This window comes from Arctopsyche grandis, chromosome 12, assembly GCF_051622035.1.
Source record: "Arctopsyche grandis isolate Sample6627 chromosome 12, ASM5162203v2, whole genome shotgun sequence".
Lineage (NCBI taxonomy): Eukaryota > Metazoa > Arthropoda > Insecta > Trichoptera > Hydropsychidae > Arctopsyche > Arctopsyche grandis.
Window position 1 is genome coordinate 3,084,208 of NC_135366.1, and position 17,373 is coordinate 3,101,580.

Sequence of the window (17,373 nt, forward strand, 5' to 3'; positions counted from 1 at the left end):
TAACGGTTGATCCCATATTTGAAGAAATGTAGGAGAAACTTGTCGAAATAATAAGATCGTACGAATTAACAATGAACAATAACACTATTTTCTTGAACGTTTGCTTATGTTTATTAAACTGGTTTAATTTTCTTTGAAAATTTATATCGATGTTTGTAATGGTAAACGGATCAAAATAAATTCACATGCACATCATTTCAGCCATCGTCGACATTTATTTAGAAATATCTACCAATACTTCAAAATAACTAGCGAGTTCGTAAATTGTTATATCGGACATGGGAACTAGTGACTGTTGTCTTCTCGTAAGTACAATATTTACAAGATTGATGGAGTTTTTGGGTGCTAGATGTTCCATGATCAAGATTTTAGTGACTTACGCAAAATCGCTTTTTGCGAAATAATCACTGAACTGTTTGTAACGGTTCGGTGATTACTGGTCACAAAGTCACTAAAATCTCTATAACGGAACATCTGGCAGCCGAAAAGTCCATCATACTAACGATAACTATCATACTAACGAGAACTTATTCACGATTTTAATGGCAAAAAATGTCTTTGTACCACCGCAATCTGACTAATAATCCAATTACCGTTTGTAACTACTTACTGCTTACGTATTCAGAATGCATATATTATTTTAAGTTATTGTGTTATGTTATAAACTAACTGTTCAAGCTTCCTAGTTTGGAAATCGCTTGAATTGTTGAATTGCTGACTTGTAACTAGTCAAAAATTGTGGAATTTCTCCTAAGGCAAAGTGAAAAGGGTTCGGTGATTACTATTCAAATGTGAACCGGTCACAGGACAACCGGTCGCTCTAGATAGGTCACACGTGATCACCCGTCACACTAAAACTAGTCACACCCTAAAAGGTCTGTTCATACCTAGTCAGCACGTACCGACTTCAGCAGGTATCTGGTACTGCTGTAAGCCTGCCGTGGCGTAAACGTGATGGTTGGTATGAATATACCCATACAAAATGTACCAAAGAATACTTTTCGTACGGCCGGATACCTGCTGAAGTCGGTACGTGCTGACTAGGTATGAACAGACCTTTACGTGCCATGAGTCTGCCGCTTTGCTGTTTTGGACCAATTACCGATAGTGACAGTTGACAGCTGTTCAATCTTTCGACATGGTTTTGGCACAAATATTTAAAAAATATTTAAAAAAAATTTAAATTTTTTTCGGGAATATTTAAAAAATTTTGTCCATCATCTACAAGCTCCTTATACAGTGTCCAAAACTCTCCTATTTTTTAACATGGGATGCACATCAAAACGCCTCCGTGCTTTTTTATTGCCTTCTTGAGCTTCTTCTTCCAACAAAAACGCGATTATACATAATTTTTCGTTCGATAAACGCCGTAACATTTTTGCTGACTTGTATTCTGACGCGTAGCTACGAATGCACGTGTATGCATTCATATTGTAAGTACTCGACAATACGACGTAAGCAATATTGCGCCGTATCGTCATGGCCTGTAATGTATAAGTAAGCCGATTTTGCCTTGCACCCGGCCAAAGTGATGTAAGCGTGACGTGAAAACGACGTGTAGGTAGATATGAATAGAAATGTAATAAAATTACATATTTTAAACGGAGTCGTGCAGTGCTGAAGCCGTGCAGTGCTGCAGTGCAATGAACAGACCTAAAATCGGTCAAACAGTTTTCTCGTGACCGATTTTTGGGTGTGACCAGTTTTAGTGTGACGGGTGATCACGTGTGACCGATCTAGAGCGACCGGTTGTCCTGTGACTGGTTCACGTATGACTAGTAATCCGTTTACCAGTGAAAAGACTCAAAAAAGTTTTTTTACAAAGGAAGTATCTGTATTGACGTGTGGCAGCACTGATAGCATTTGACGTCTAGCAACACTAGTCCCAGTTTGACAGATAGCGCGATGGTGGCGGAGGCGAGCGGTGGAGTCCCCGCCGCGGGCGCTGCGCCCCCCGCGCCCCACCCCGCACCTCTTGGAGGCGTCTTGCCCTTCGTCAGAGGCGTTGACTTCACCAACAATGATTTCAGCGTAAGTTTCACATTCTCTATCCGCATTCTTTTGATCGCACAAATATATCTGCACACTTCATTATCATCGAGATAAACAATGGAATTCAACCTTCACTCTTAACACATAAATTCTGCCTGAAAATATCACAATTTTTAATCTAATTATTTACCGTTTGCAGGATAATAAGTTTCCCAGTGCTATGCGACTCATGACAGGGGTTCAATGGCTAAGATTGGACAGGACGAATTTGACTGAAATACCCGAACAGATGGCAAAGCTAGTTAAATTGGTTCGTATTTATTTTTTGTACTCCGTAAGTTTTAAATTAAAATATGTGCGACACTTTCTATTAAAAAATTTCATCGTAGGAAAATTTGTCCTTGAAACGCAACAATCTTGAAAAACTGTATGGAGAATTGACAGAACTACAGTGCTTACGTTCACTCAATCTACGTCACAACAAAGTCAAAAGTTCAGGCTTACCGAGCGACCTGTTCAAACTCGAAGAGTTGACTACGCTCGATCTCTCCCACAACAAACTAAAAACTGTACCCGATGGTTTAGAAAAAGCCAAATCTTTGCTAGTACTTAATTTGAGCTATAACATGTAAATCCGATAATTTTTTTAGTTCCTATGGGAAAACGTATTTCGCAATTAATTAACTGTGCATTTTATTTACAGAATTGAAATTATTCCTCCGGCGCTTTTCATTCAACTAACAGATCTCTTATTCCTAGACTTATCGAATAATGAACTCGAAACGTTACCCCCACAGACTAGACGCCTGGTTAATTTACAAACGCTTATTTTAAACAATAATCCTTTAGAATTGTTCCAATTCAGGTGCATACATAACTTGTAACATTTTGTATTTCGATTATATTGTACTATGTGCATTGAATAATTACGTTTTGAATATTTTCTCAGACAACTGCCGTCGCTTCAAAGCTTAGAAACGCTTCACATGAGGAATACACTGAGGACTCTTGCGAACGTTCCCACGTCGCTAGAATCGCTATCCAATCTATCGGATTTAGATTTGTCTCAGAACTCTCTACCCAAAATACCCGACGCTCTCTACTCTTTACCCAACTTGAAGAGGTTGAATTTGAGCGAAAACGAAATCACCGAATTGTCCACCGGTATAAAACATGCGATTTTATTCAAATGTAATAGCTTTTCGACGTGCGTTAATAAACAACCTTGTTTATATTATTTTTTAGCAATCGAAATGTGGCCGAAACTTGAAACGTTTAATTTATCACGTAATAAATTAACAGCGTTACCTGCATCGTTGTGTAAACTATCATTTTTACGAAGGCTGTACGTCAATGATAATAAGTTGGACTTTGAAGGAATACCGTCTGGAATTGGTAAACTGAGCTGCCTGGAAGTATTCTCAGCGGCCAACAATCAATTGGAAATGATTCCTGAAGGATTGTGCCGGTTCGAAAACTATAATATGATCCGATTTAACCGTTTGCCCGCGGCCGTCTTCAATAAGTCTGTAGCGCGGCTGTCTTCCATAGAATTTCTGAACTTTGCACGGGATTTTGAGCCTTATATGCGCCTATTTCAACTGTTTTAAGGTTCAAAATTGGTTGAATATATTACTGAGAGTTGAATGCCATCTATTCAATTTGCTTAAAATTAATATATACCGGTCAAAATTAGTTTTTTTTGGAACCATACTGAAACATCGTTTATGTGACCTCATGTCTGTTGAACAATGGCGACGATACGTCTCAATTGTATGAAGAATGATTATTTGACAATTAAGCCAAAACTACGAGATATATTATGTATTTTATTGTTTAATATAGTACTTTATGTGTTAATTAACATATCTGGTTACTTGAGTAAACATTAAAATCTGTATTTAAGGTCGAAAACTCGATTGCCAAATTCGCGAAAAAGGTGCCGCATACAGGTCTCGTTCGCTATATTTATTGCCGCGGGCAAAGGGTTAATGTTATCAAACTAAATTACAATTGATTTAACGATTCGTAATATAATCTAACTGCACATGATCACATTTAATATGAATTAAACTGAATTCTATTCCATTAAACGATCCATTGAATGTCAACAGTACGACAATGCATGTGCTATATTTTCTTACTTTTTTTTTATATGTAGCGATTTTCTTTTCACTAAAGTGACTTGTTAACCGTGCCATATATAATTATCGATTCTCAACGCAATAAATATTTTTTATTGACATAAACAACAAACGCGTGCCACACATGTGCACATTTCACATTCCTACTGTGAGAATAGTGGGTTCGCTGAAGCGCGGCGCATCTCGTTTGAGATATTATCTCAGTCAGTACCCACTCGTCTGTGCCGAAGACGGTACCGATTAACAGCACCGACAGTGCTAAATTGAAAATGATTAACTCACCCAGCCATTGAAACAAACTATAATTATAATAATATTCACCTTCGATTCCTGTATTAAATTGGCATAAATGAAATTTCTGAAAAGTCTATGGCGATCCTCTCTCCAGTTCGTTCAGGATGTTTGGGAGTTCGCGTACAAAATTTTCGAATTTGTGTGTCCCAGGTGTGGAGCTTTGAAGACGTTGAATCTTAGCAGCAATCGGCTAATCACACTACCTGATGCCATCCACCTGCTCACCGATCTGGATCTGCTCGATCTGCGGGATAACCCCGACCTGTTGATGCCCCCGAAGCCTCAGCAGGAGCAGAAAGGATCCGGTATCGAGTTTTACAATATCGACTTCTCGCTGCAGAATCAGCTGAGACTCGCCGGAGCTGCCATACCCACTCCCGTACAACCGACTGGTCTGCATTTTCACATTGTTTACAAGTTTGTGTTGGATCGGCTGTGTGATTTTTATGTTTTTTTTTAGCTTCTAGTAAGGATGTCACTGCTCGGAAGCTTCGTTTACGACGTGGTGGTAGGCGCGAAGAAGGCGCTGCTGCCGATCAAGACCAGGCTAAGATTCTACGGGGTATGCAAGATGTGCCAAATTTGCCGCCACCTCAAGAGCCCACGAAAGGACAGTCGTTGAAGTTAGTATATAACGTCTGGTTTTTTAATGTTTTTAAAGTTATAGAAGAATGTTAATGGAAAAGGAATTAACCGTTTGCCCGCGGCCATCTTCTATGGAAGCTTTGCGCGACAAGTCTGTAGCGCGGCTGTCTTCCATAGAATTTCTGAACTTTGCACGGGATTTTGAGCCTTATATACGCCTAATTCAACTGTTTAAGGTTCAAAATTGGTTGAATATATTACTGAGAGTTGAATGCCATCTATTCAATTTGCTTAAAATGAATATATACCAGTCAAAATTTAGTTTTTTGTGGAACCATACTGAAACCTCGTTTATGTGACGTCACATCTTCATACAATTATGAAGAATGCTTATATGACAATTAATCCAAAACTGCGAGATATATTATGTATTTTATTGTTTAAAATAATACTTTATGTGTTAATTAACATATATGGTTACTTGAGTAAATATTAAAATCTGTATTTAAGGTCGAAAACTCGATTGTCAAATTCGCGAAAAAGGTCATACAGGGCTTGTTCGCTATATTTATTGCCGCGGGCAAAGGGTTAATAAAGTTGAATCGTTTTTATATAACTATGTCCATTTAAGATACATATGTGAAAGGAAAATATATTCAATGATATATGCATTGTATGGAGTGTGATATATAATATATATAGATGTTGAATAAGTACTAGGGATGATATACAAAGTGTTTAAAAGTGCAAGTATTGATCAATCCAATAAGAATTATATGGCGATATTCATAATTCAAGATTATGATTTATGCAGGTTGTATGTACTATATAAGGTTCAAATTTTTAAAAGAAATCTCTGTCAAACAGAATCAAACGGTGATGATATATGTATGTATATGTGGTAGAAAATCCTGACAGATGACGCTGTTCAGGACCACGGTTAGGATGAGGCGGTTATGGTGAAGACCAAACACGTGCGTTTTCAGTCACGTTGTTTTTTAAGACGATACTTGCGGTGGTTTAGCGACCAACCGCGCGGAGCACAGGTCCAACTGCGACTTCCCGTTATATCTCTGCCCCTTTTCATCCCCTTCTCACAATCAGTCGTAACATACTCTTTCTCAGCCATAGCCTTTCGTTCAATTCCAACCCTAAATATGTATGTTACAGTTGAAGTGTATCTTCCAGTTGTAATGTATACTTTAACTAGTTAGAATATATTGAATATAAGTGTATTTTCAGTTGTAATATATTCCGTCTAACCCACGTAAGTTGATTCATATGGCGAATTACATACCAACTGGTCAAAATATATTATAACTGAAAATACAGTTCAACTATAATTTGGTACCAGGTTAGATGGAGAGGTTAGGTTTTCGTGAAAAAGTCACTCAACTAGTAAATTTAGTTGGAAAGTCACATTTTTGTTTTGAACACATTCTTAGAACTATCGTAATACAGTAATTATTACCTTTATTCGTAATACCTAGCAAATATTTACGCATTATTGAATTCTAAAGCATTTGTAAAAACACCAGAGATGTCGAAACTCAACTGTTATATTACAACTTATTTATTTATGGACGTGCGAATTCGCTCTATTGTCACGGATATTCCATTGGATCCGTATTGTTGAAGCGCGTGGAATCAATGGTCGACTTGTTTATCACTTTTCATCCTCAATTCACCTTTCACAACCACATCAAGACATTCGCTGACGTTTCCTTTCGTCGACTTGGATTTGTCTTGAGATATGCTAGATTATTCTCCAACCCCTTGTCTTCTCGCTTGCTTTTCAACTAGCTTGTTTGAAGTAAGCTAGAGTATAATGCAATTGTGTGGAATCCGCATGAAGCAAACTACTCTCTTATTATAGAAAAAGTGCAAAAAACATTTCTTCGTTTTCTTTATAAGAAAGAGTATGGGTACTACCCATATCTCTATCCTACTCCTTTCCTTTTGGGCATGCTTGGGTATAATTCCCTTGAACTTCGGAGAAACTTCTCGTTAATTCGTTTCGTTCTCCAGCTATTGCGTGGTAATACGTCATGCCCGTTGTTGCTGGAACAGTTGGGACTTTGTGTCCCTAATAATTATGTGCGTGGTAGACATCATCATTTGATGGTTGTACCTGCTGCTCGCACAGTTCTTTTTCGAATGGCTCCTATTCCAAGAGCTATTCGACTTCTCAATGAAATCGTTGCTGCTGTCCCTGAATGTGATATTTTCCACCTTGGGGAGCGTAGATTATCGGATATTATCTTAACATATTTATCTGGTAACCTGCGCTCATCATTACTTTCTTAATTTGAATGTGATGAATGAGTGGAATCTTAATCTACTCTCTTCCATTTGGGCCTCGCTGTGATTTTATTTTTTATTCATATTTTGTTTTATTTTATTTTACTTTTTATTTCTCCTTTGTACATTTTTATATACTATTTTAATTTTGTTCAGTGTAAACAAAGAATGGGATTTATGGATTTTATTTTTAATTTTTACACTTTTGTTATTTTTTTTTCTCTCTGAATGATGTATTATTTTCCTTTTGTTACTTTTTTTTTATTATTTTATTTTACCATGTTTTCTGCTTTTGCTTTTTTCCTTTATTTACAGTTTACTTGTTTTTATATATTTTTCAAATGTAGGCCATTGTGGCGCATTAGGTTCTTCCTGTAATGCCACAATGGTCCAAAACTATTAAATAAATAAATAAACAACTGGCGCACAATGTTGAAAGTGTACTTGCGCTTGTAGAGATATAATTTACTAGTTGGATTGTATTCGAATATGAATTACCTCAAACGCAAATTGGAATATATTACAGACACTTTGGCTGTAACATATACAAAAGTTGCATAACTTAAAAATATACTAATGATTTTACAGACCGAAAAGATGGGACGAGACTTTGGAGAAGCCACCTTTGGACTATTCGGAATTCTTCGACGATGATGCCGGCCAGATCCCGGGTATATCAATATGGGAAATCGAAAACTTCTTACCGAACCAAATAGACGAAGTAGCACATGGCAAATTCTACGAAGGCGACTGTTACATCGTACTAAAAACATCGTTGGACATTCAAGGCCAACTGACTTGGGAGATTCACTTTTGGATCGGTGAAAAGGCCACCGTAAGCCATTCACGACTCGCACATTATATGTTTTGATGATTGATAGCATTGTAAGTGTATAATAACAAACATTCCAGTTGGATAAGAGAGCGTGTGCGGCCATTCACGCCGTGCACCTGCGCAACTATCTCGGAGCCGGAGGTCGTACGATGCGACAGGAGCAGGGCGACGAGGCGGACGAGTTTCTCCAGCTGTTCCCGAACCCCTTGACGTATATTCAAGGCGGCCGAACGGCCAGTGGCTTCTTCACTATCGAAGACACGGTGAGCTCTCGCCGAACCTTCGCCGATCGTGTACATTCATTGACTCATCCATTTCATTTTTGTTCAGTGCTACGTCACGAGACTTTATCGAGTGCATGCCAGCGGTTCGACGATTCATTTAGAGCCCGTAGCCGTCGAACCCCCGTCGCTAGATCCGAGATACGTTTTCTTGCTAGACGTCGGTCTCAATATATACATCTGGTAATTATTATTTCATTTCATTTAAAAATCGATTTTTTTTATTTGAAATACATGTTTCTTATTCATTTTTATTTTTTTTTCATATGTATTTGAAGGTTTTATATTATTATATCATTTCATTTACACTATAGCGGCACTTTTTCTTTCGCTATTTATGTTTGAAATATATATATGTATGTTAGAGTTGAAGTGTATCTTCCAGTTGTAATATATTTTAAATAGTTGAAATATATTCCAACTAACCTGGTACCAACTACTGTTATAGTTGAAGTGTATTTTCAGTTGTAATGTATTGTTACGTACACCGCCGAGTAGGTGCAATCGGATTAGGCCGAAGTACCGTGACCGTTATAATTGGTTTTGAGGATTATCTCCAGGCTCGGCTAACAATGAGTTACCCCCGAATGCACTTAGCGGGGGTAGCGGTAACTCGGTCGCATTCCGGTAGAGTTCTCAGAACCCACAGCGGTAGCGTGGGACTGACTTCCGTGGCACATCTAGTACGTGACCATAACAATAGGTAAACAAACCGGACGTCGAAGATGCCCTGAGAGACCTTTTCTTTATAAGGAGGTACTTAGGCGATATCAAGACATTTCTAGACGGAGCACTGCCAGTGTGTGTATCTCCTTAATCACCAATAAATGCTGTGACACGACTTTGGCCTTTTGGTCGGATCCTCCACCCACCCCTACGCAACGATATTTTGACTCGTTGGAATATATTCCGTCTAACCCACTAAGTTGATTCATATGGCGAATTAGATTCCAACAGGTCAAAATATATTACAACTGAAAATACAGTACAACTATAAGTTGGTACCAGGCTAGTAGGATAGGTTTGGTTTTCGTGAAAATGTCACTCGATTAGTAAATTGAGTTGGAAAGTCACATTTTTGTTTTGGACACATTCCTAATACCCAACAAATTTTAACCTATTATTTAATTGAAAAGCATTCGTAAAACATCAGAGCTGTCAAAACTCAACTGTTATATTACAACTGGCACACATTGTTGAAAGTGTATTTGCCCTTTTAGAGATATAATTTACCAGTTGAATTGTATTCGAATATGAATGACCTAAAACACCAGTTGGAATATATTAAAACTGAAAATACACTGTAAAACCTACTATACTAATTGATAGCAATGCACCAGTGGTCGCCACGCGGGCTTCTTTTGGGCGTAGTTCTTTTTTCCAGTATTATCCTATTGGCTATCCAGTATTGAATACTCGATCTTGTAACATATGCAAAACCCAAAAATACAGTGCAGCTTTCAAGGCATACAAAGTAAAGAAATCTAAAAAAATATGTAATATACATACAGTCATGATTCCAAAAAAGCAACTTTGACACAATTAATAAATTATTTGCAATGGTTTTTCCACAAGAAAAGTTTTTTGGTTGTAAATTGTTGTTCGTAATAAGGGCATTTATTAAAACATTGACCAATTGTGTGCCTTCGTAAATGAAATTGCTTTTGAATTGATCATAAAGTTGTAATATCGTCATATTGAATGGACTAAGTCGTAAATAGTGGCAAAATTTTATATATTACAAATCAGAAAGTGACTTGTATCACTCTGACAACCGTATAAAATATTTTTGATTTTGTTCTTCAGGTTCGGAAAGAAATCTAAGAATACATTGAAGTCAAAATCTCGTCTGTTCGCCGAAAAGATCAACAAGAACGAGCGGAAGAACCGTGCCGAGATTCACACTTTATTTCATGGACAAGAAGTTCCTGACTTTTGGAAAGCTCTAGGAGACGAAGATGGACTTCCACCACAACAGCCCATCAATGTGACTTTCGTTTCATTTTAAAGCTACTGCAAGAATATAAATTTTCTTGACAACGGTTCCAATTTACTTTATAGGAACATGTGCCCGAAGATTTCTCATGGAATTCACCGAGATTGTACCGAGTGGAGTTGGGTATGGGCTATTTGGAGCTGCCACAAGTCGAAGTACCTGCCGGTACTAAATTACAGCACACGTTATTGACCAACAGAAACGTTTATATATTAGACTGTCATGTCGATGTGTTTGTTTGGTAATTTCAATACAATCTACAGTATATAGAATTTTGCGGAATATTTTTAATATTGTTTGTATACAGGTTCGGAAAGAAGTCAACCAGGTTAGTGAGGGCGGCTGCCGTTAAATTGTCCCAAGAGTTATTCAATATGATCAATAGGCCTTTGCATGCTATGGTGACAAGGTTGCAAGAAGGAACAGAACACCAGGTATTCAAATTGTTTCATATCTTTCGAAATTTTTTTCACTACGTAACATAACCTACCTATATAATTGTCTAAGATTCATTTACACATTAGTAGTTATGTTAAACTCCTAATTGAAGGTGTTCAAGAGCTACTTCCAAGGATGGGACGAAGTGATCGCCGTCGACTTCACCCGAACGGCCGAGTCCGTAGCTCGAACCGGAGCCGACCTGACGACTTGGGCCAAAAAGCAAGACACCAAAGCGGATCTCTCCGCGCTGTTCACTCCGCGTCAGACGGGGGTATCGGCCGCCGAGGCTAACCAACTCACCGAAGAGTGGGCCGAGGACCTGGAGGCGATGGAGTCATTCGTTCTGGAGGGTCGTAAATTCGTGCGGCTGCCCGAAGAAGAGACGGGCGTGTTTTACACGCACGACTGTTACGTCTTCTTGTGCAAATATATCATACCTGAAGTAATTAACGGTTGTGAATTTATTACTAGATTTATTTACATACGTGTGTATTGATATACTTGATCGCTTTTTTGCAGAACGACGACATGGAATGTGAGGTTGATGGTGAAAACGGAGGCGGCACGCGGCACAATTCCAACGGTGACTATCAAGACGGTGCCGACGAGGAGGAGTCGATCCAATGGGTCGTTTACTTTTGGCAAGGTCGCTATGCTGGAAATATGGGATGGCTCACGTTTACTTTTGGGTACTTTTATATATGCTCCGATACACTAGAAGGTTTTGATTAGTTGGTTTTCAATTATATACTCATGTTTGTGTTGTGTTTTAGTTTGGAGAAGAAGTTCAAATCGCTCTGTCATAATTTGGAAGTTGTTCGGACTCACCAACAGCAAGAGAATGTCAAGTTCATGTCTCACTTTAATAAAAAGTTCACTATCAAAGACGGTAAACGCAAGTTGAGCAATAAGGTAATGCTTTATTTTGCTACTGAGCATATTCTTGATTGTTTTAATTGATTTCGCCATACTAACTTACATCTTTCAGGTCAATGGTAAGTCTCCAGTGGAACTCTACCATCTCAGGTCGAATGGTAGTCCGTTGTGTACGAGACTTATACAGATAAAACCGGACGCTTCAAATCTCAACAGCGCTTTTTGGTTAGTCGAATGTGTGATTGCTTAGTTTATCTTTTATCTATATATATATAAAAAAAATCAATGTTTGTCTGTCTGTCTGTCACATATAGCATTCAACCGATTGCGATGAAACTTACATGAGTTATTGTGTGCATGCCCGCGATGGTTTCTGTAAAAATAAAAATCGCCCAAAAACGGTAACAGGAATGAGTGGCATTGCAACGCAATATTTTCAAATGTGTTCGCCGCTTGTATTAATTGAATTCAGATTCGTGTAAATACGAGTAAATAATAGTACGAGATTTTAGTTCGCAATTTTACCGATTTAAAATTCAGCACACTTCCAATTAACCCTTTTAAACGAAAACAAAAAATAGTGTAGCCAGAACACTATCCCAATAAACATGTTTCAATAGAAAATACTCGATATAAAATAGTATTAACAAGTGGGAAAAAATTCCAAATGAAAATACGTACTTTTGACTTTTGATTTGAACTGGACGACTACTTAGAGAGATTTGAAAGCTGAAAAGTACTACAAATAAAAGATAAAATACCCGACTATAGATTCCAATATTTATTTTGAACACGAAATTGAAAGATTTTCAGACATTGACCGAACAACACCAAGATATAGAAAAATCGCGCGATTTAAAGAATACATATATCTCCGAATCTCGAGCCAATCAACATTTTTTATTACCATTTTCGTGTTTACTGGGCATAGATCTATAAGAAAAGTCATATCTCGTCTCTGAACCAAAAAAAAAGTCGTCATTTGTCGAACAGTGTTATCATTACTGTAATTTAATTTGATTATTAAGTATTAATTTGAAACTGAAATATTTACTTATCGAAACACATCCAGAAACGGGAACGGGAATTGCATGCGTTATTGTGGCATTGCAACAGGTTCAGCTAGTACTTGATAAATGTAAAGCTTTTTAAATACAATTACGTTTATTTCACATTGCAGTTATATATTAAATGTGCCATTTGAAACTGACGACGATTCCGAATCTGGAATAGTGTACGTGTGGATCGGATCAAAGAGCGATCCGGATGAAGCGCGTCTCATCGAACAAATAGCTGAGGATATGTTCAACAGTCCGTGGGTCAGCTTACAAGTGAGCAATACTTTAAATTATTCAATTCAATTTTTGATTGTGATAATTGTATAAATAATATACAAACATTGATTTTTTTTTTTGTTGTTTGCAGGTTCTTAATGAAGGCTCGGAACCGGATAACTTCTTCTGGGTGGGTATAGGTAGCAAGAAACCATACGAGAAAGATGCAGAGTTCATGAACTATACGCGGTTGTTCAGATGTTCGAATGAAAAAGGATATTTCACCGTGTCGGAGAAATGCTGCGACTTTTGCCAAGTAATATATAAAATGTGTATATATGTATATATTATTATACAAAACAGTGTTATAAATATTGTTTATTTGCAGGACGATTTAGCTGATGATGATATAATGATTTTGGACAACGGAGAGCAAGTCTTCTTATGGCTCGGTGCTAAATGCAGCGAAGTCGAAATTAAATTGGCGTATAAATCAGCTCAAGTGAATAATTTTTAAATTGTTTTATCAATGTTCAAATAATTATGATTTAAATTACGTATATTCATTTTGTTTTTTTAGGTTTATATTCAACATTTGCGCGTAAAGCAACCGGACAGGCCGAGAAAGCTTTTTTTGACTTTGAAAAATAAAGAATCAAAACGGTTCACGAAATGTTTCCACGGTTGGGGTCCACACAAGAAACCTCTCGAGTGATTTCGCCTCGGTGATGATCAATTTCGGTGCAATATTATCGACTAAGTTATATATTTTTTTACCGTGTATGACTTGTATTTCTGCATATGGCGATCTCTTGATGTTGAAAAAAAATAAAGGCACAAATTACGTAACGATTCAATTGTATTTTAAAAATTAAAACTTGATAATGTACATATACATATATACGTATTATTTACAAAATTTATATATATATTATGTAATAATAATAAATAACATAAATTACTACTAAAAAAAAAAATGAAAAAGCCAGTGGTTTTTTTTTTGTCTTGAATTCAATTATCTATATAACAATTTATGCTCTAACTAAACTAACTATTCGATGCTAATTTCATTCGACGTATGTTTTTGTTAAACACTGGTGTCTTAAGCGTTGACGTAGTCCAAATAACAAAATTATTATTATGCACAATGTAGGTATGCCTTCCGAGTGTTCAGACCTGAAATTAAAAACGAATTTTATTTATTATTTATTTATATTTATAAATAGCTTTATGATAACATATTTTATGTATGAAATTGATGTTTTTAATAAAAAGAAATATACTACCAAACTATTCAATTTATTTTACAATTATTTTCATATAAACTTTCAAACAATTTCACAAAAATTATCTTAGTGTGATCTAATCTTCCGAGATTAAAAATCAAATTCCAAGAAACGAATTATTCAGTTATACATATAGAACAGTTTCAATATAACAAAGTAATACGATTAAAAGATTTGATTGTGTTTTCATTATAAGCAAGTTGTACAACTTTTAAGGATCTTTCAAATTATTTTGAAGTAATGAAACAAAATTTAGAAAATTTATTCATCACAATGCAAAAATGTATATATACATAAGTTAAATACAATATAAAGTAAGAATGTAATTCGTAAGCTGACAAGCATGAAGTGTCATTTTATTTTAAGAAGTGTTTGATATACATATTTCAGCTTCAAAAAACTGATTGGTATGTATTATATATGAATGCTTACAGCAAAGTTAAATGCAGAGGCTATAATACTGTTGATAGCTCGAAGACATCGCAATCAGTCGTCGTCATCGTCGTCATCTGATGGCACGAACAGGTCGTTCTCTTCGAGGAAGTTGGCGATGCCCTTGCTGATGGCCGCGCCCAACAACAAACCGGGGACGACCGCAGCCAGGATTCCGGCCACACCCAAAGGGACGCGCTGGGGCTCCGGCAAGATGGCCCCCGTGCGGCTCGTGACCACGGAGCGCGAGCCCCCGAGCGCCCCCCTCACCCACGCGCACCTCACCAGCCGCGCAGACCACATTTCGCCGTAGCTGTCACTGTCAGCTATAATTAAACGCCCGCAATGGTCTCGGCCGATTTATAAATATCTTTCAGTGTTTGTATGCCGAATCTCTTCAATCTTGATACGCCGAAGCGAACGCGACATACATTTCAGTGACGTTTCGCAATTTGGCTTTTTATATATTACATTACACACCCGCACGTCAAAAATATCGATATAGAACTTGATTTACACACTCGAAACTATGACCATAATTGGATTGTATTGTGACGTTTAGGAAAAATTATTCATTTCGTTAATACGACTTTAAAATATGCTTATGTGACGCTTCAACAGTTAAGCTGTGTGTAATTATTGGATTTTAAAATTAAAATATGAGACAAATGTGACATTATTAGAAATAAATTCTGGCGTTCATTCGTTTACAGTCAATTAAAATCAATTTAAGAACATTGTATATCCTATTTCAGTACGCGGGATAGATGTGTTGACCGTGTCCCGGACTAAGAAAACACCGTTTGTGTTTGTAAGAGGATCGTTTATTTTTGTTCAATTGTTACAATGGTTATTGTAAGTATGAAGAGGTTGAGCTTCGGATAAGTGAGCTGGTTGAACTCCAGAGGTTCACTCTGGTGTTGGGAGCTGGTGCGTCGCTTTATATACGTTCTGGCTTGAAGCGTGCCGTGTGCAGATGCTTTGTCTTCGTTTTCAGGACACGTGTTGACCTGTTTTCGGGGCGCGTGTTTTATTTTTATTTTATTTTTATTGTCACAAGTCAATACACACTCGCCATTACAGATTTGCTCCAATGCGACGGGTGTACGTTAATGAAATACATGAACAATCAGAAATCAGAAATACAGTAATACATACATATACAATCAGAATATATAGAATATAAAAATTAATCAGAAATAATAATCATAGTGACATCTATGGATTTCAGATTACTGTGTATAATTTGTATTAATTATACACAGGCAGATTTTTGTGACAACAGGATTAGATTTAATACCAATTTTCAGGAACCGTTTCAGCAATGATCAGATAAAATTGGCAAACTCTGATAGAGAAACGATCGATTTGGAGTCACAAAACCCCCAAATCTAACCAGCAGTGGCGAGGACACGAACCTATGACCTCAGTGATGCTAAATATATACGCTATCACTAAGCCAAACTTCTGGCTAACTATGGGGTCAGCGCCAGGACGTCGTTCATTTAAAAATGCGGCCGTGTGCCACGTGTAAACGACTGCCACGTGTAAACGATTTTCAGGACATGTGTTGCGGTTGCCTGATGACACGTTTTACGATCGAGCGATGAACTCTTTCTTCTGGAATGGTCAAAGGGGACGTTGCCCTTGAGTTATGCATGTTTGTACAGGATCGATGATTATATCACTGGTTTAGATTCGTAATAGCACAAGTCGTGCTATATTCCTACACTATTTATCAAGTTGTAGACAGGGAGGGGGTTTGTTAACCGTGTCCCGGCTTATAGAAACACGTGTGCGTTTGGAAGGGTTCGATGATTATTTCGCAAAATTAATCTTGCGCAAGTCACTAAAATCTCGATCATGGAACATCTGGCACCCAAAAACTCCATCAATGAGAACTCGAGTGCCAGATGCAACGTAATCAAGATTTTAAGGACTTGCGCGAGATCGCTTTTTGCGGATTGATCCTCTTCCCTATCTTTATTGCTCAGTTAATACATGTGTGTTTTTATGTACGGCGAAGGAGATGGTTGCTTCGGAGGAGTAAGTAGGCTGATTTTCTGAAGCTCACTGGCATCTGAAGATGATGCGCTGATTTATATACTAGTTGATTGTGCAACGCATAGCTTGGCTGGTGAGACCATATTCTGGAAGATTCCTACGGGGTCGGTCGAGGCTATCCTTTGTGTAGCTGTGCCTCAAGGTTTGGTTGGTGCGTCGCTATTTAGTGAGATTATTGTATCCGGGGGTTTCCGTGTACTCGTGAGTGCGTATCTGGAGCGAGTTGATAGTGTATTTGCCCTAGTTCGAGCGAAGGTATTTCGGCTAAGGTTGGACTTTACGTGTTCGTACAGGACGTAATGATGTTATTGCACGGCTCGAGTTCGATGGGGAAATATATATCATCGATCTCAATTTGGGATAGTACAAGTTGTGCTATATTCTTACCAAGTGAATACAAATACCACTTTGAAGCTCAAAGAATTCTACCTTTAAAATCCTCAACATGAAACTACTAACCCCTAACGAATACAGTCCTTTTTGTCGGAGAGCGAGACAGTTGTCCAGCAATATTGCACAAGAACAACCGAACATCATTGCTCTATGTACAAAAACCAAAATGTACAAAATAA

At 37.5% G+C, this 17,373-nt stretch overlaps 2 protein-coding genes across 2 annotated transcripts; one reads left to right on the forward strand and one right to left on the reverse strand.

The window, feature by feature from the left end:
• The first annotated feature begins 1,864 nt into the window (after positions 1-1,864).
• Positions 1,865-13,984, forward strand: fliI (FLII actin remodeling protein). Its single transcript, XM_077442533.1, has 22 exons — positions 1,865-2,031; positions 2,192-2,302; positions 2,382-2,620; positions 2,696-2,857; positions 2,942-3,156; positions 3,238-3,460; positions 4,581-4,822; positions 4,891-5,053; positions 7,905-8,151; positions 8,229-8,414; positions 8,482-8,615; positions 10,239-10,419; positions 10,494-10,669; positions 10,736-10,862; positions 10,979-11,311; positions 11,389-11,558; positions 11,643-11,781; positions 11,858-11,970; positions 12,926-13,076; positions 13,171-13,335; positions 13,408-13,521; positions 13,600-13,984. Exons 1-22 carry the CDS (start codon positions 1,906-1,908, stop codon positions 13,732-13,734), a joined length of 3,852 nt encoding a protein of 1,283 aa, XP_077298659.1. The 5' UTR covers positions 1,865-1,905; the 3' UTR covers positions 13,735-13,984.
• LOC143919955 (essential MCU regulator, mitochondrial-like) lies at positions 13,864-15,568 on the reverse strand. The gene is made up of 2 exons (XM_077442578.1): positions 14,738-15,568; positions 13,864-14,195 (listed from the first exon to the last, which is right to left on the reverse strand). The coding sequence occupies exon 1, from the start codon at positions 15,038-15,040 to the stop codon at positions 14,792-14,794; it is 249 nt and encodes an 82-aa protein (XP_077298704.1). The 5' UTR covers positions 15,041-15,568; the 3' UTR covers positions 13,864-14,195; positions 14,738-14,791.
• Positions 15,569-17,373: the final 1,805 nt, after the last annotated feature.

What these genes read in the sequence shown, in the direction of transcription:
- fliI (XM_077442533.1), top strand. Translation starts at nt 1,906, where the DNA reads ATGGTGGCGGAGGCGAGCGGTGGAGTCCCCGCCGCGGGCGCTGCGCCC. An exon ending in TCACCAACAATGATTTCAGC is followed by an intron (nt 2,032 to 2,191) that starts GTAAGTTTCACA and finishes TACCGTTTGCAG; the next exon opens with GATAATAAGTTTCCCAGTGC. An exon ending in TGGCTCACGTTTACTTTTGG is followed by an intron (nt 11,559 to 11,642) that starts GTACTTTTATAT and finishes GTTGTGTTTTAG; the next exon opens with TTTGGAGAAGAAGTTCAAAT.
- LOC143919955 (XM_077442578.1), bottom strand. Translation starts at nt 15,040, where the DNA reads ATGTGGTCTGCGCGGCTGGTGAGGTGCGCGTGGGTGAGGGGGGCGCTC.